Source organism: Triplophysa dalaica, chromosome 11 (genome assembly GCF_015846415.1).
Source record: "Triplophysa dalaica isolate WHDGS20190420 chromosome 11, ASM1584641v1, whole genome shotgun sequence".
NCBI lineage: Eukaryota > Metazoa > Chordata > Actinopteri > Cypriniformes > Nemacheilidae > Triplophysa > Triplophysa dalaica.
In genome coordinates, this window is record NC_079552.1 from 6026420 (window position 1) to 6042943 (window position 16524).

At 36.5% G+C, this 16524-nt stretch overlaps 2 protein-coding genes across 4 annotated transcripts; one reads left to right on the forward strand and one right to left on the reverse strand.

The window, feature by feature from the left end:
• The first annotated feature begins 121 nt into the window (after window positions 1-121).
• On the forward strand, window positions 122-10886 carry zgc:153911 (uncharacterized protein LOC768172 homolog). Its single transcript, XM_056761178.1, has 9 exons — window positions 122-263; window positions 1308-1534; window positions 1779-2126; window positions 2495-2782; window positions 2943-3130; window positions 7618-7756; window positions 8616-8963; window positions 9077-9364; window positions 9525-10886. Exons 2-9 carry the CDS (start codon window positions 1426-1428, stop codon window positions 9716-9718), a joined length of 1902 nt encoding a protein of 633 aa, XP_056617156.1. The 5' UTR covers window positions 122-263; window positions 1308-1425; the 3' UTR covers window positions 9719-10886.
• Window positions 10887-11105: 219 nt separating this feature from the next.
• Window positions 11106-16305, reverse strand: si:ch211-67f13.7 (uncharacterized protein LOC565426 homolog). 3 transcript variants are annotated; one of them, XM_056761111.1, is made up of 8 exons: window positions 15726-16305; window positions 15533-15594; window positions 14737-14837; window positions 12898-13072; window positions 12674-12788; window positions 12443-12528; window positions 12241-12329; window positions 11106-11924 (listed from the first exon to the last, which is right to left on the reverse strand). In XM_056761111.1, exons 1-8 carry the CDS (start codon window positions 16212-16214, stop codon window positions 11134-11136), a joined length of 1908 nt encoding a protein of 635 aa, XP_056617089.1. In that variant the 5' UTR covers window positions 16215-16305; the 3' UTR covers window positions 11106-11133. The 3 variants fall into 3 exon arrangements, with proteins under 3 accessions (XP_056617089.1, XP_056617090.1, XP_056617088.1); XM_056761112.1 differs by having other exon boundaries at window positions 11106-11837; window positions 15533-15645; XM_056761110.1 differs by having other exon boundaries at window positions 15533-15645.
• Between the last annotated feature and the right edge of the window lie 219 nt (window positions 16306-16524).

Here is a 16524-nt window from a genome sequence, read left to right on the forward strand (position 1 = left end):
TACAACCTAGATACACATGTATAGGACTAACCAGTTTTTCTGGATCACATTTGAGGGCGTTTCATAGAATCTTTAAATAGGATCCGTCATCTAAACCAGTCAAAGTTCACCTGGAGTGATCTGAAGAGTGTTCTCTGTTGATCTGCTACAGATTCCCAGCGTTCTTCGTAGGATTCACCTCTTAAAGCAGGCTTGCCGTGACATGAACCGAAACCTTTTAGTATTCTGCCTGTCTCTCCTTCTTTTCGAATCGTCTGGTTTCAGTAAGTCACTTATACATGTCAACCTTAAGAATTAAAATAATAATAATATTTGAAAATTAATTTTACAACCTAACATTATCTTTAAAATCTGATAGTAGCGAAATTGTTATCGTCAAGCAGTAAGTTGTTTTACAAAGGCTACATTCTGTGTTTATGTAATTAGTATCAACCAAGAAACTATAACACACCAATTTTTTTGCGGTTAAATTTGAATGGGGATTAAATTAAATACATCTATAAATGGTGAAAAAATATTCATAATATTTTTTGGGAAATTTTAAATACGTTTTTTATTCAAAATGAGGTCATTCAAATATAGGCTATATTTATACAAATTATACAATTATAAACAAAATTGAGGAACAGAAAAATAATTAATATATAAATAAATTTTGATAATTTACTTTTGAGTTTTAGTGTTGCAAATGTATTTAAATATTTAGAAACTTTTATTAAAATATATATTACTGATCCAAAAAAGAAAACGGATTTATTGCACGTGGCACTTTGTAATAATCCAAATATTCCAAAAATTACGGTTGCAGCTTGCTGGTAAAAAGGTGCTTTTCCCTCCTTTTTGTTCAATCAAATTGTATTTATTGGCTGTATTAGCGTTTACAAAAAACTCTGGCCCCAAGCAATAGAACGACTCTTCTGACATCTAGTTAACTCGTTCTTTCTTCCTCAAAACTCCCCCATGAGTGGCATGGTCGCATTGTTTCCTTGAATAATCCTGAAGATCCGCACAGAAATCAAAATTGTAAACTGAGTTCATCGTAAACTGTACAACGGCCTTGACACTGAATTTATCCGATCACTCCAGAGTCCAGGATGTTGTTATCTGTTATTATGGACAGCAAAACGAAAACGCGTTGCTGTGAATAAGGGGTGTAGTAGAGACGAGGATGAAGTACACCCTGTCTAAGATTACATCGCACGCGAGCAGCGCAGCTAAATATAACCTATCATAAACACATTTGGGACAGGCCTAATTCGTACAAAAGTCCAAGGCAGTATGTTAAAAATAGCTGACATCTTTTCCAGGTGGGACAGAAAGCAACGCACATGCCAGATGGAAACCTTTACTCAGACGATGACCTGAAACTCTTGAAGACTCGTATGCAGCAGAAGTTGAATCCAATGGTGTGAGACTAATTTTAAGATGGCTTCCCCTGGATCATTCAATGGGGTCGAGGATTATGATATGAATCTGAAACATAAAAATTCAGTGTTCTTCTTGTCTCTCCTGGTACTAGAAGTGTCCTGTTTAAGTAGGTCATTTAAAACATTTTGTTTACTATTGTAAAATGTGTATCATGATGGTCTTGCTCTTGTTCAATTGCACAAAATCCTGCCTATAATGTTAACAAATATATGGTGACAAGATGAATTTCAATAATGTGTATACTCAATATTTAATTAGGAGTAAAATTGCTTATATATTTAATCAAACTAAATTAATAAAATGCTGTTATCTCCCCTGTAAATTAAGACTCCTTCTTGTTTGCTCTTTAGATGAGTTTGAGATTACTGTATCCAGTGGGACTGTGATTGGGCATAACAGTCAATCGATGATCCTGCCCTGCATGTTTCCAGTAGACAGCTTGTGGAGTCTGAGCAACACTCTAATTAGCTGGCAGCGTGGTCTGGATGTTGTTCACAGCTTCTACTACAGCCGGGACCAGCTCGACCGTCAGAATCCTCTCTATGCAAAACGCACCACCCTGTTCAATCGGGAGATGGCACGAGGAAATGCATCACTTAGACTGGACAAAGTTACTCTGAAGGATGCTGGTGTGTACACCTGCTCCATAATCACAAACTCTGGCAGCCAGAAGAAGAGTTTTAGAGTTGATATTGCAGGTATGTCAAGCTCTAAAGACAATTTTTACAAATCATATCTAAGAAGTGAGACAATATCAAGGTCTGAAAAAAAATTCAGTCACCCCCTCACACACATCATGAGATGAATAGTTTCTTAATGTTCTTTCGATGACTGGTTTACAAAGATTTGAATGTTAATAGAAACCGTAACGGATCATTAATGAAAGGACAGACTATGGCCAGTGATTCTCTGTGCAGACAGAGCACATGAAGCCGGGATCACATTTGAGCATGGAGTTGTTAGGCCTCCATAAAGTCATGTGTAATAGTATTGTTTTTATTTCTAAATCATAATTAGAGTCTGTGTTATGTTTTAACTTAATTTAGTTAAATGTCCCTCTTTAAAGCGTTCTACTCTGAGCCTCGTCTTCAGTTCTCTTTGCTAAATGATGGTGTTAAAATACGAGTGATGTCAGAGGGGGGGCATCCCTCTCCTACACTGCAGTGGCTGATAGAAAACACAGAAGATATCACAAACCAGACACAAACACACCTTGCGCAGGACAAACATACAGGACTTTACAGTGTGTCTAGTTGGATAAATCTCACTGAAGTCACCAATTCCTCTCTGACTTTCATACTGTCCAACAATCTCCTGGGACAAAAGATCATGAGGGAGATACAGCTGTCCTCAGGTAACATTTTAAAATGCCCTATATTCATCAATACGATTTAACAAGTGTCTGAATAAGTAAACTTAGAGTCCATGCTAGGTAGTTCGGAGACTATTAAACTGATACCCAAAACTCTGATTGATTAAAATGTTCCATTTCTTTGTTCCCTGTTTTATTACAGATAAGAGAGAGAAGCAAAGAGAGCCAACACAAAGATGTCACGGATGCTTCACAGTGATTCCTGGAATTCTGCTGGTGTTCGTGCTGATCATAATGGGTTTGGTGTTTGCGTTGAGAAGAAACCCGACTAAACAAAACAACTTTTATAAGAAGCAACATATGGATCAAACTCAAGCTCTCAGAGAATCCGTTTAAAATGTTTATGAACATTTATAAACAATGTATGATACTTCCTGAATTTCCAGAAAAAACTTTTGATACGAGGACTATCATTGTTATTTAAGTTATTGACCCTAGCAGCATTGTCTAAATTGTTTTTTATTAGATAAGATTTCAATGCGTTGACAAGAAACCTGACTGAACAAAACAGCTTTTATGAGAAGCAACATATATATCAAACTCAAGCTCTCAATGGAACCGTTTAAAATTTTATAAACCACATATATAGGCCTGTATAAAAACAATGTATGATACTTCCTGAATTTCCAGGAAATGTTATAATATAAGGACTATCATTGTTATGTAAAGGCCCCCTATCCCAGAAAATGGACTTTCAAATTGAGTCTTCAGCGTGTGTGCAGAAACACCCTGTAATTATACCAGGCCCGGATTAAGAATTCAGAGGGTCCTGGGCACAACTGTCTTATGGATCCCCCAATTCACACAAATGCGCACAATAAAGTTTTAAATTGGCCTATAGGGTACTATGTGTATGTGTCACGGAGGCCAGCTACTGAAGAGCTGTGCAGTGTTAAACCTCACTCCCCGACCAACAGTGAAGCTCTAGTGACAGACCATTCCGGACTTATTTGTAGCTGTAAGAGCTACATCGCAGCGCTTGGAAAGATGGCGGACAGTCACAGACAATTTGAGGTAATGGCAGTATGCAAACACTGAACTGAATGTGCATCTCCCTGAATGTGTAATCATGCATAGGTTGACATCAGCGTCAAACACCTAAATACATGTGGGCTAATTTGTGGTTCAGCAAAGCATTTTTACGTTTTAATTAAAGTTTTTTTAAATACTTTTAACAGTGTTTATTATAACCGATTCATTTCATATTAATTGCATTGACACGTGGACAATGTCAATTGTGATATGTCAATCAGGTCTAAATGTGGATACAATTATTTTGATGCATGACATGGAGATGAAGAACCACCCAAAGCAAAGGTCACAGATGTGAAAACAGGATTGTTTAATGCACACCTAGCCATGTATTACCCTGCTTATATCATGGTCTTGCCACAATTAATAAGGTTAAAACTGTCATTGATTTTGTAAAGACACTGTGAGTATCTATGCAAACTGACTGGAACTACATTTGCATACAGTTTTAATGCACACTACCTTCCAGCCAATAAGAACCCAGTATTGAGACTGACCATGGTATAATACAGTATGGTCAACTTTTCCTTCTTACATGTGACCGCCCCAGATTTATTGTTGTATAATAATTCAATGTGTTGTTTTATTATAGAAAATTTGGCAAATCATATTTCACCTGGCCTTTGGACTATGCCCTTGCTGACAGACTGTAAGGTACAGCTTTAAACTTATTTGCATGTAAATCATTATTATCATCGGAGAAATGTCATCATATAACACATTTATAGTGAACTGTATACCACAAAATGCAGTCAGTCACCAAACCAATGATGTTGTGGAGTTTATTTAGTTGATTATATATTATATTATTATCTTTTTGCACAAAGGACTCGACTGTGATGAATCAGATTCTTCTAACTGTGACCGGGTGGAGGAGTATCGAACGCACTTTGCATCATTGACCACATAAATGTATGTCTGTCTAAAATAATAATATCTTGTTGTTCATTCTCTCCTTTGCTTACTTCAGCTATAATCCTAGTAGAATGGCTTTGTTAACTAATGGTACTGTTTAGCGCGTTGACAAAATGTTTATACTGTACGATCTCCTATTTGTAAGTCGCTTTGGATAAAAGCGTCTGCCAAATGAATAAATGCAAATGTGAATAATGCCTTGTTGACTATAACAATGCGGGACCTATTTCTTGACATCATTTTCTAAGATGATGGCATGGATCAGGACAAAATCCAGGCTACCTTCTTCTTCACCTTTGATAGAATGCAGGATATGTAGTTTTCATGCAGGAAGTATATGCACAACACTGACCTTTAAAAAGCTAACTGATGGTGTAGATCTGGGTTAATTCTATAAATGGTTTTGTGTTGACATGTAGTTTTTGGTGTTGTAAAATGTCTTGTCCAATTAAAGTTTTGTGGGGAAAAAGGTAACTTTATCCATGTGATTGTCTTAATCAAATGGTAATGAGTCCATCCAAGATTATTCCTATACATTATATTCACAACTATACTGTTGTACATGCATTCATTTTTATTTGGCAGTGGCTATTTACACTAAGTTAAAAAAGCTGTAGGTTCTGTGTACACTAAGTGAATATAGAAGCATTTCTTAGCGATATGCTATTTACACTAACCAAAAATCACTGTATTTCTTTTGATGAACTGTAAATAGGAGTTACATGCTATATTGATAATTATAAATAGTGGCAGATACTATTTGCACCTCAGTAATGTTGTGCATTAAACATTTTGAATTAATAATAACACTGTAAATTATTATATTTATCCAAATAATTAAACTGATGGTAATTTACTGAGATAATAAATCCCAATACCCAACCTATCCCTAATTTAACCTAAACTTTTTTTAAAAAAGGTCGTCTTAATTAGATTTTATTGAAAACAAATACCTCCCTGATCTGATGTAATGGAATAAGGTAAAAGAGCATTTTTGGATAAAGGTGGATAAGAACCAGCGTCCAGCGTCAATCCTCTACACACCATAATTTACGAAACTTTAGCCACTGTTTGAAATTACTTCAACAACAAGGTTACCTATTTGTACTCAAATTGAATTTCTGTTTTTATTTTTTGAAATGGAGCTCCTAAGTCTATATTTAAAAGGAATAAACGAGATGAGACAAGCTAATAGGTGATCCTTTTATCAGCGTACTTTATTACATTAATGAATTATATATGTTATATATTATATGATTATAATAAGCAATACTGTTTGTTGAGCTATATTGTCATTCTGCTACATGTGGGGACACACAGTGGAACGAAATGTGGTGCCTCACAGTTCCACGGTGCTAGATTGTACAGACATACAACATTTAAGATAAATACTTTAAAGATTAAAAAAAAACTTTACACAACTAACCTGCTGGAAGATTGACTATATATATACTATATATAAATGTTAACCTATAGACTAAACGTTTAAAACTATACAAATGTTTCACATAAATACTGTACATGTGCAAAGAGAAACATCGTAAGACAAGCAGCTGGCTGGGGAACAGTGTAAGATTATTTATAGTGCAAGAGCATGTAAACATATACTTTTGCATTATGTGCACACAATAGTGTATGAAAAGTGTCTGAAGAATTAACGTGCAATCTTTGTCAATTATTATACTAGTAATTTGTCCACTTGTTAAACTTGATTTGTGTAACAAGCTCCTCGCGACTCACGGTCTTATGTAAGCGTGTAATTTGTCACAGTAAACTGCATTAACGAGTATCGTAAGAAAACTTCTTTAGTCTATAACACACTCCGTTACACTCGCTGGTGCTCAAAGACCACGCCCACCGCGGAACGACCAATGAATATTAACACTAACCCTGAATTATACACAACACCGTGAGCTGACAGCAATGATGATGCTCGCTGCTTTGAAATCCGTAGCAAAACAATTCAAACACTTCCATTCGGTAGAGCACTTTCACATACAAACATACCAACTCTCTGTAACAGTGCCTTTTAACACCCATTGCCAACACTGACCTCTGCTAATTTAATCCTAGTTATAGCACCTCCCATTACCTATAACACATTTTTGTATGTAAAGTGATGTGACGAACCTCCTGAGAAACTCAAACGTTACTTATTATAACCTTGGTTATCTCATATCACTTAATTCTTACCTGTCATACTTAATTTAGAGAGAAATCTAACATTCTTGAACTTATCTGTCTCAAGTTAAGTCATCAGTAAATTGTATGAGACCTACAGTAATGTTGTTTTGTCTTTTACATGAAGAGTTTGATTCCAAAAAGAGTTCAATCTGTTTTTTCATTATGTTATCATGTGTATGTGTTTTATTGTGTTAGTTTGAGTTATTACGGCGTAAATCAAAACAAACCAACTGCAGTTTGATTGATATAATTGGAATGCACAACAAAAACTGGATTTAACTAATTTAACTCATTTTGAACCAAACTCTTTATATGTTTGTAAATTATTTCATATATCACATTTGGGTTAAAAGGATTTGATGATTACTAGTCTAGTGCTTTATTATTTTTGATGTCATCATTTAGCTTGGATTTAAGCTTTAATATAAGCTTTTTTTCCCCCGAACAGAGCAATATTGCCATAGCGACAGCATGCCGATGCACTTTCACCCCATTGCCAATCCTTTTTTTCCCCATTGCGTCAAACCAAGCCTTTGTTTATCCATTGCAAAGGAAACATATCTACAACCTAGATACACATGTATAGGACTAACCAGTTTTTCTGGATCACATTTGAGGGCGTTTCATAGAATCTTTAAATAGGATCCGTCATCTAAACCAGTCAAAGTTCACCTGGAGTGATCTGAAGAGTGTTCTCTGTTTATCGGCTACAGATTCCCAGCGTTCTTCGTAGGATTCACCTCTTAAAGCAGGCTTGCCGTGACATGAACCGAAACCTTTTTATATTCTGCCTGTCTCTCCTTCTTTTCGAAGCATATGGATTCGGTAAGTCACTTTTACATGTAAACCTTAAGACTTAAAATTGTAATTGAAACTTAATTTTACAACCTAACATTATCTTTAAAAGCCTCTCTGATAGTAGCGATATCAGTATCGGCAAACACACTTGTTTCAGGCATAGAGGGAGAGATACATTCTGTGTTTATGTAATGAGTATCAACCAAGAAACTATAACACAACAATTTTTGCGGTAACATTTGTGAGGGGATTAACGACAATTTATTAGTTAAATACATCTATAAATGGTAGAAAAATATCCATAATATTCAAATTTTCTGGACATTGTAAATGTTTAACCTTTAAATGTTAAAGGTCATTCAAATGTAGGCGATATACAAACAATTAAAAAAAATTGAGAAACAGAAAAATAATTTATAGAGAAATTAGTTTTTAATCATTTACTTTTGAGTTTCAGTGTCGTTAATGTATTTAAATCTGTAGAAAGTTTATTACAATATTTATTACTGATTCAAAAAGGTGAAACTAATTTTTTGCATATGGCACTTTCCCATCTAAATATTCAAAAAATGTAGTTTGCTGGTAAAAAGGTGCTTTTCCCTCCTTGTTGTTCAATCACCTTAAGTTTATTGGCTAAATTAGCACTTAAAAAAACTCTGGCCACAAGCAATAGAATTACTCTTCTGACTTCTAGATAATTCGTCCTCTTTTCTTAAAACTCATCCTTAATAATGTATTAACAAAAGTAGGCCTTCATATTTTTGAAGTCCATTTGCAAGAAAACACAACCTGTTTCAATAATAAATGTGATCATGGAAGCCATATGTTTGTTAATACAGCTAAATCTTTCTCAGTAAATTAACATTTTCTTTTCTTCACTCTCTAGTTGAGTTTGAGATAACCGTGCCCAGTGAAACTCTCATTGGGTTTTATGGTCAAGCGCTCATCCTGCCCTGCACTTTTCAAGTGGGCAGTTCATGGGATCTGCGCAGCACTGTGATTACCTGGCAGCGTGGTCTGGATGTTGTTCACAGCTTCTACTACAGCCGGGACCAGCTCGACCGTCAGAATCCTCTCTATGCCAAACGTACCAGCCTGTTCAATCGGGAGATGGCACGAGGAAATGCATCACTTAGACTGGACGGTGTCACTATGAAGGATGCTGGTGTGTACACCTGCTCCATCAGCACAAACTCTGGCAGCCAGAAGAAGAGTTTTGGTGTAAATATTGCAGGTAAATGCTGCTTGATGAGATTTTTTTAAACAGTATCATAAAGCAGTCTCATTCTCAGATTTGGGTGGCATTTATCCTGGGTTTTAACTAACATCCATTTGTTGTGTTTTCAGCGTTTTACTCTGAGCCTCGTCTTCAGTTCTCTGTGCTAAATGATGAAGTAAACCTACTTGTGACATCAGAGGGGGGACATCCCTCTCCTACACTGCAGTGGCTGATAGAAAACACAGAAGATATCACAAACCAGACACAAACACACCTTGCGCAGGACAAAAATACAGGACTTTACAGTGTGTCTAGTTGGATAAATCTCACTGAAGTCACCAATTCCTCTCTGACTTTCATTCTGTCAAACAATCTCCTGGGACAAAAGATCAGGAGGGAGATACAGCTGTCCTCAGGTAACATTCTAAAATGCCCTATATTCATCAATACGATTTAACAAGTGTCTGAATAAGTAAACTTAGAGTCCATGCTAGGTAGTTCGGAGACTATTAAACTAATACCCGAAACTCTGATTGATTAAAATGGTCCATTTCCTTCTTCCTTGTTTTATTACAGATAAGAGAGAGAAGCAAAGAGAGCCAACACAAAGATGTCACGGATGCTTCACAGTGATTCCTGGAATTCTGCTGGTGTTCGCGCTGATCATGATGGGTTTGGTGTTTGCGTTGAGAAGAAACCCGACTAAACAAAACAACTTTTATAAGAAGCAACATATGGATCAAACTCAAGCTCTCAGAGAAACCGTTTAAAATGTTTATGAACATTTATAAACAATGTATGATACTTCCTGAATTTCCAGAAAAAACTTTTGATACGAGGACTATCATTGTTATTTAAGTTATTGACCCTGGCAGCATTGTCTAAATTGTTTTTTATTAGAGAACATTTCAATCTATTGAATTAGCAGTCTATCAAAAACGGAAATTATTTATTAAATGACATGTTACTTGCAGCTAAGACAGTATTGATGTTAAAGGCCACGTGCTTGTGTTCTATGCTGTGTTTTGCATCTTGTTTAATTCAATTACTATTTGAAATTATACGTTTTTTACCCTTGGATTTTTCAAACCACTATTTGATCGGCACATAGATGCTGAACTGTTAAAAATTATTCTGTGCAAAAGCAGTATTTTATCAGAATTATATTCTTGCTTTTTTGAAGCAACATTTTGGTTAATATTTCAATTTAACTGAAATCCAAACAAAAATATTATTGAGAGTACCTATTTGAGTATTCTAAATCCAGTATTTTTCATAGACATTTTACTGCATCATTTCCATCCTCTTATCCCTGCATGCAATGAAACATTGAAAAGCATAATCATTGTTTGCATTTTTAAAAAATCTGCTATTTTAAGCAACAGTTTGTTGATGGTGGATATTTATGTCAGAAACGGTTAGGTCTACTCAAAACGTAGATTGTTACATCTCTAAGTAAGGATAGAAACGTTTTTAAATCCAATGCAATTCATCATCGTTTGTGACGTTTGTGATCTGTTGTCCATGTTGTTTCCATTAGTTTAGACCATATTTTACCAACAAAGATCTAAACAGGTAGTGTCTGTAATTACAAGTGATCTTGTGCCCTGACCATTACAAGTAATTTTGTGCCTTGAACGTTATTGACCTTTACCTGCTGGCAGGTTTTCCAAGTCAATTACATTATATTACCTATTTATTGAATTTTAATTCCATCAAACATGGAAATGAATTAGTTCATGTCTTCAAACATGTTTCAGATTGTAAACATAGCTACATGAATTTATAAATGTATAAATGTATTAAAGTTGTTATTTATGTTAGCTCTTTTTTTACTTTTCATTGCCAATAATCGGCACTGTATTAGAAATTGACTTATGGTGGGCAGTGTTTTCACTATTGTACATATAGTTTAAATAAAGTGATGACTTGAGCATACATTTGATGGTCTCATAAATATTGCTCCATAGCAATCTGAGGTTCTTTTCCTTAATATATCAACACCGTTTGTTAAAAGTTGTGTACATGATGAATAATGACTAATAGACATAACCAGGATTAAAGCATTGCATGAAAAACAGTGGAATCATTAAACTGTTTGGGACCCTTGTTTGGTGCGACTCAGTTGTATGATTTATTCCTCAGGAAAAAAGAAAAGACAGTTAAAGTCCTCAAAAGTTTTAAATCATAAATCCTCTGAAATATAATAATATTCAGGGTCTTTTGCAAAGTCCATTTTTCTCACAACACCCTGCTCCATCAGATCATCCAATCCAATTGGAAACTCTGATTTCTCTTCAAACTCTGAAAGTGAGACAAAACCCAAATTTTCCTCTTTGTTTGCTGTGCTTTCATTTTCCTCATCTGCAATGACATGTGACCAAATTAAATCCTCTGTTTCGCCATCACCCAGTGTGATGTCATCCATTTTAGAACTTTCCTCCATTGCCCTGACCACATCTGACGTCTTCATTGAAGCTTTGCCCTTTCCAAGATCTGTTTTTAGCCCCTTCACCAGATTCATCTTCCCCCCGTGTTCTGACTGGCCCAGTGATGCAGCATGCTCCATAGAATTTACCTCCTGCCTAGTTTCTTTGTGTTTAAACTTTGTAATCTCTTCTGGTCTTTCAAAACTTACAAAGCTCTCACTGGTAGCCATCAGAATCTCCACATCTCCTTGATTCTCTACCTCCATCACATTTTTAACCTCCTCTGTGAGTTCCACTGTTCTGGTGCGGGACTCATTTTGCGTGTTTAAATGGTCCTCGGAAGAGCTCAGTGTAACAGAGGCGGCAAAATCATTGTGGGTACGGGACCTTTGTGACTCATTGGCCCGCTTTGCTTCAAACCAGATGGCATCAACATTGTTGTGAGCCGAGACCGTAGAGTCTAGAGTTGAAGGAGCAATAGTTGAGGAAAAAGGAGAGATCACAGGATCAGCAAAGACTACATGATCACTGCTTACGAACCCAAACCCTAACACACAAAAGAAAGACCTCTATTTTACTGTTAGCATGGAGAATTAGGAATGATGTAACCGTGAATAATATTTGACTAACCAAAATTTGCTTTAACTGTAAAAAATATATTATAGGGAAAGGGTGTATTTTTTGGAATCTGATTGATTGAGTTACTTAACAGGAAAGAAATGGGGAGTGATCTAGTGTTACAAGCCACATGCCATCCTGTTTGGTTTCTTTAGAAATACAGAAACTACTTTAAATGTGCATTTTCCGATGTGTTAATTTGACACAGGTATGTCTGAGCCTTTAACAATCTAGCTTGAACTTGCCTTCATACATTAAGTGTTTGGTTTTAGTGTGATTACAGACAGAATCACAGCAGTCGCAAACAGAATCATGACCAGAAAGAGAGATCCATCTGTGAAGGCAAGACATCTTTGTTGAGGCATAATATAAACATTACACTAAAAAGCTATGAAAACAATTTGCGACAAAACAGGGCGTTTTCAAAACTTGTGATACACTGCAGACCTGTTTTTTACGTGGTTGTAGAAGCAAGATTTCTGCACTGGACTGGGGCCTTCACCAGAAACGGAGACTTCACAATGGAGCGAAACCTACAACAGATAAACCGCAACTAAAATATGATGAAATACACAAAAATCACAAAGCGCTGTGATGTATAGCGCCGTTTACCATAAAAACAACAACTATCAAACCAAATCTTTCTAGTGATGGGCAGAACTACAGAATCAAACCCACCTTGGCGTCGGAATCATCAATGAACTGAAATGAATCAAAGGAGAACTGAACAACGTTGTCTGCTTTGGAAAACCTGAATCTGGCATCTGGATTTATCAGGCTTTCTTGTAAACACCTGTATAGGACAGAAGTTAGTGAGTCTGTGTTAGTAGGTGCAAATATGTTGGTCTAATGTGAAGTAATGCAAAGATTATGTTGACAACTGCTGCATTTTGGCCCGCTACCCAAAGTTGTCTATGATGCTGTGTTTGGTGGCTTGGTGCACATTTTGGGTTCCAGTCACGTAACAGCTGTTGATGAAGAGTTTGACTCCAGCGTTTTGAAGGCGAGTGGAGATCTGGACATTTACTCTCTGACCCAGCATATGGACAGCAGATCTGACCGGAGAAGACCAGGAATCTGAAGCAAAGACAAACTTTTATAGTGACCATTAATGATTAGTAGGGATGCTCCGATACACCTTTTTTGCTTCCGATACCGATTCCGATACCTGAGATTCAGTATTGGCCGATACCGAGTACCGATCCGATACTAAGGTAACATTTTTAAAGTGCACAATTACTTAATAAACTGTGTGCATTGCTGTGCAAGACATCAAGCTCGACTTAACATTAATTTCCTGACCCCGTAAAACAAAATAACAAACAAATGATTCACAAATTTTGTGAATTATTTATTAAACCAGCAAAATAAAACAAAATGTTCACTATCTTAAACTTGAAATTCAAAATTAAAGTGCAAATTAAGCAGCTGAATAAAACAACAGCTTCACTAGCTTGATAGGCAAGTATTAATAAATGGAAACAAAATCTCTTCATAACTGTTATGTGCAAATATAATTTAAAAAAATGAATGCACAATAAACAATAAAGCAGCTGAAATTGAGCAAAAAAGCAATAGCTTCACTGCTTTAGATATTCAAACAGGAATCAGCTCTTTTTAATGCTTTAGTCATTAAAGCAAAGTCCACTAAACTAAGCTAAAGTTTAGTGGAAATCAAATTTAACATCCAACACCGAAAGATAGATAAAACACTAGCTTCCCTAGCTTGTGCTGCACATGTAAAAATAAACGGAAAAAGATATAATAGTTTAGTCGGTGCAAATAGAAATTCAAAGTCAAATTATCCACAAAACTCAGCGCATTGACATCTTTATTTTTTTCGTATACATGTTTGCAGACTTTTTGGTACAGTTCAGGTCTCAGTTACGCTTCACAATGTCGTACCGCGGCTCCAGGTGATTTATAAGGAGTCTGAAGACATTGTTCGCAACGACGGACAGCGGTTGCAAATCCATTACCATGAAATTCAAAATGCTTTCAATGATTTTCGCTGCTTTCACACTACTAGATGGAAATTTCTGAATTATTTTCGTTGTCTCCTCCAAAGTTAGCTGCTTCGTACCGTCTCGTTTTAGTTTCTTCAGCTTATTGAACTCGGCGTGCTTAAATTAGTAGTATTATAATGAACAGCTTTATCACAACCCCTCGGAACATTTACTTCTCATGTATTGCAAACAGCGGTGTAACTTGTTGGCGAAGCTGTTCTAAAGTAAATCTAAATGGCAGATATTTTTGTCGCTCCATGCTGTTCGCTGCTCAATGTAAGCTATGTTCGCTTGTTCACGCACACTACGTAAAGAGCACGTTGCTAGCGTGTGATGTCACACGCTTCGCAAAGCACAGCCACGAGAGAGTTTAAGCGCCGGTGTCTCCAGGAACTTTTACATCGCCTAGCAGAAATTTTATGTAAGCTAGATCGGGCATCGGTGCAATTTTTTCACCGATACCCGATCTAGAATTTTATTCAGTATCGACGCCGATTTCCGATACGAATATCGGATCGGAGCATCCCTAGTCTTTTACAATTTACACAATGGTTAAAATGACATGTTATATTCTGTACTTTCTTGTATCCGTTTCAGCCTTTGCTTTTGTATTTTAATAAACTCAGAATTTAAGACAATATATTTTCCCAAAAGACAACATTTCAGACAAAGGTGCCCAGGTTTAATGTCTTGTTTTAAGTGTGTGGCTTGAAATAATACGCCCACAAAGCTTACCATCCATGAGCTGAATCCGGAAGTCACCCAATCGGCTCCTGATACTTTTATGCAATGGTACCCCCCACGTAGGTCTTACTTCATCACTCTGCACATTATGCCTGAATGACGATCATATTAGTATCAGTCAAAAACCAGCATAAACGCTAATGAAATGCATACTAATGTTGAAATAAAACAAACCGTCACAGAAAACGTAATGACTACAATGTTTAATATTAGATTTGTATTGATTTAATGTCCGGTAAAATGTTGATGGAATGTTAATAAAACACTATAAAATCCCAATAAGGTTTAAGTATAAATAGTACTCAGCTGATGGTTCATGATAATATTGTATAAGAAAACCGTGAGAACTTGTAATGTATCTTTAACAGGGACATTTGATCTGAATTTTTTCTATTCATGTGAAGCTGTGGAACTGGCACAAAGTTCATTTAAGGACAGTCTCAACGTCACAATGACATCATCAAGTCGTATGTAAATTAACATTCACACATGATTTGACAGTTTATTTTAATAAGATCCTAAAAGGGTTGCTACATACTTGACACCTACAAGAGCACTTTGAAGGTTTTCTTGGTAATATTAAGTCATTCTCTATAAAGGCAACTGAAGTCAGAATCGTGTATTTCGACGTTGATTGTAACTTTACAGACGGCCCCTAAACTTTATGCCACTCCACCATATTTTACTGTGACTGTTCTTACTAAAATTATAAAAATACATTGTAATTGTGTCAATGGTATGAAATGGATTATGAAAGTAAATGAATAAAACTGTGACATCATGTTACCTTTCAGTGCGACACTCGACACCCACATTTACATGGTGAGACCGGAAGTTGGGCCGGTTTGACTGCGGCACGTAACGAAGCAAATATTTAAACACGATATATTCAGGAAGAACCTGTTATTTGGAAATAAGGTCTGTCATTCTGAAAAAACGAGGAAATAAGATATCTAACGTTTTCCTTAAAAAATGCTCACCTGATGTTCACCCTGGCAGTCCGTGAACGCGTATATAAAAAGCAGATCGTTATGTGGCTCGAGCACTCCGTTACTTTTGCAGGTTTTCCCGAGCGTCAGCTCCTCATGGGTGGCGGTAAAACCGTAAAAAGCCCGCTTAACCCTTAAGACAAAACCGTCGCTCGAGCAATTTACCGACACGTCCGGGAGGCGGTTGAATATGGGCAGGTGATCCTCGACAGGTAACGTTTGATCCCTGGAATGCGTTTCGCCAGGGATCCAAAGTAGATCAGGTACTGGTCCAGTGGGATGATGTTTTGGGCTTACTTTGTATCGTGCCAGTGTGAACAAATCGCCCTGCTGAAGCCCCACGGAGTGTTTCTGGTTGTATGTTTGTGGATGATCGACTGTCTCATTGACCAAAGAATATACAATATAGCTCAATCTTGGGCTGAACATAATTGCGATGATCAAGTTTAGAATTACACGAGTATAAACGCACACTTTCATATCAAGACTTTGGTGAAGTGGTCTTATGTAAGTGTTTATCTACATGCAAGTCTTTAGATTATTCTTGAGGTAGAGTTTAATAACTGCTCAATCGAACAAGCGTTTGTGAACGGTTTGTGTGGTCAGATATGATTGGTCTAATCAGCCAAGGTTTATTGAAGCTCGTAATTGACTTCCGCCTGCACTGTGCGACATCGGTCGCTAGAGGGTACCATATCGCCGGAGGCGCCCATGCAAGCCAGAGTAACCTATATTCATACTGAAAATATTTTAGTAACCAAACATCTTCCAAAAAGATTTTATACAAGAA

Excerpts from the sequence above, each read along its gene's own strand:
- si:ch211-67f13.7 (XM_056761110.1), bottom strand. The coding sequence starts at position 16,214 with ATGAAAGTGTGCGTTTATACTCGTGTAATTCTAAACTTGATCATCGCA. Across the intron at positions 13,073-14,736 it reads CCGGATTCAGCTCATGGATG|ATTCCTGGTCTTCTCCGGTC; the intron begins GTAAGCTTTGTG and ends TCTTTGCTTCAG. Across the intron at positions 12,330-12,442 it reads TACAACCACGTAAAAAACAG|ATGGATCTCTCTTTCTGGTC; the intron begins GTCTGCAGTGTA and ends TTGCCTTCACAG.
- zgc:153911 (XM_056761178.1), top strand. The coding sequence starts at position 1,426 with ATGGCTTCCCCTGGATCATTCAATGGGGTCGAGGATTATGATATGAAT. Across the intron at positions 2,127-2,494 it reads TTTTAGAGTTGATATTGCAG|CGTTCTACTCTGAGCCTCGT; the intron begins GTATGTCAAGCT and ends CCCTCTTTAAAG. Across the intron at positions 7,757-8,615 it reads TTTCGAAGCATATGGATTCG|TTGAGTTTGAGATAACCGTG; the intron begins GTAAGTCACTTT and ends TTCACTCTCTAG.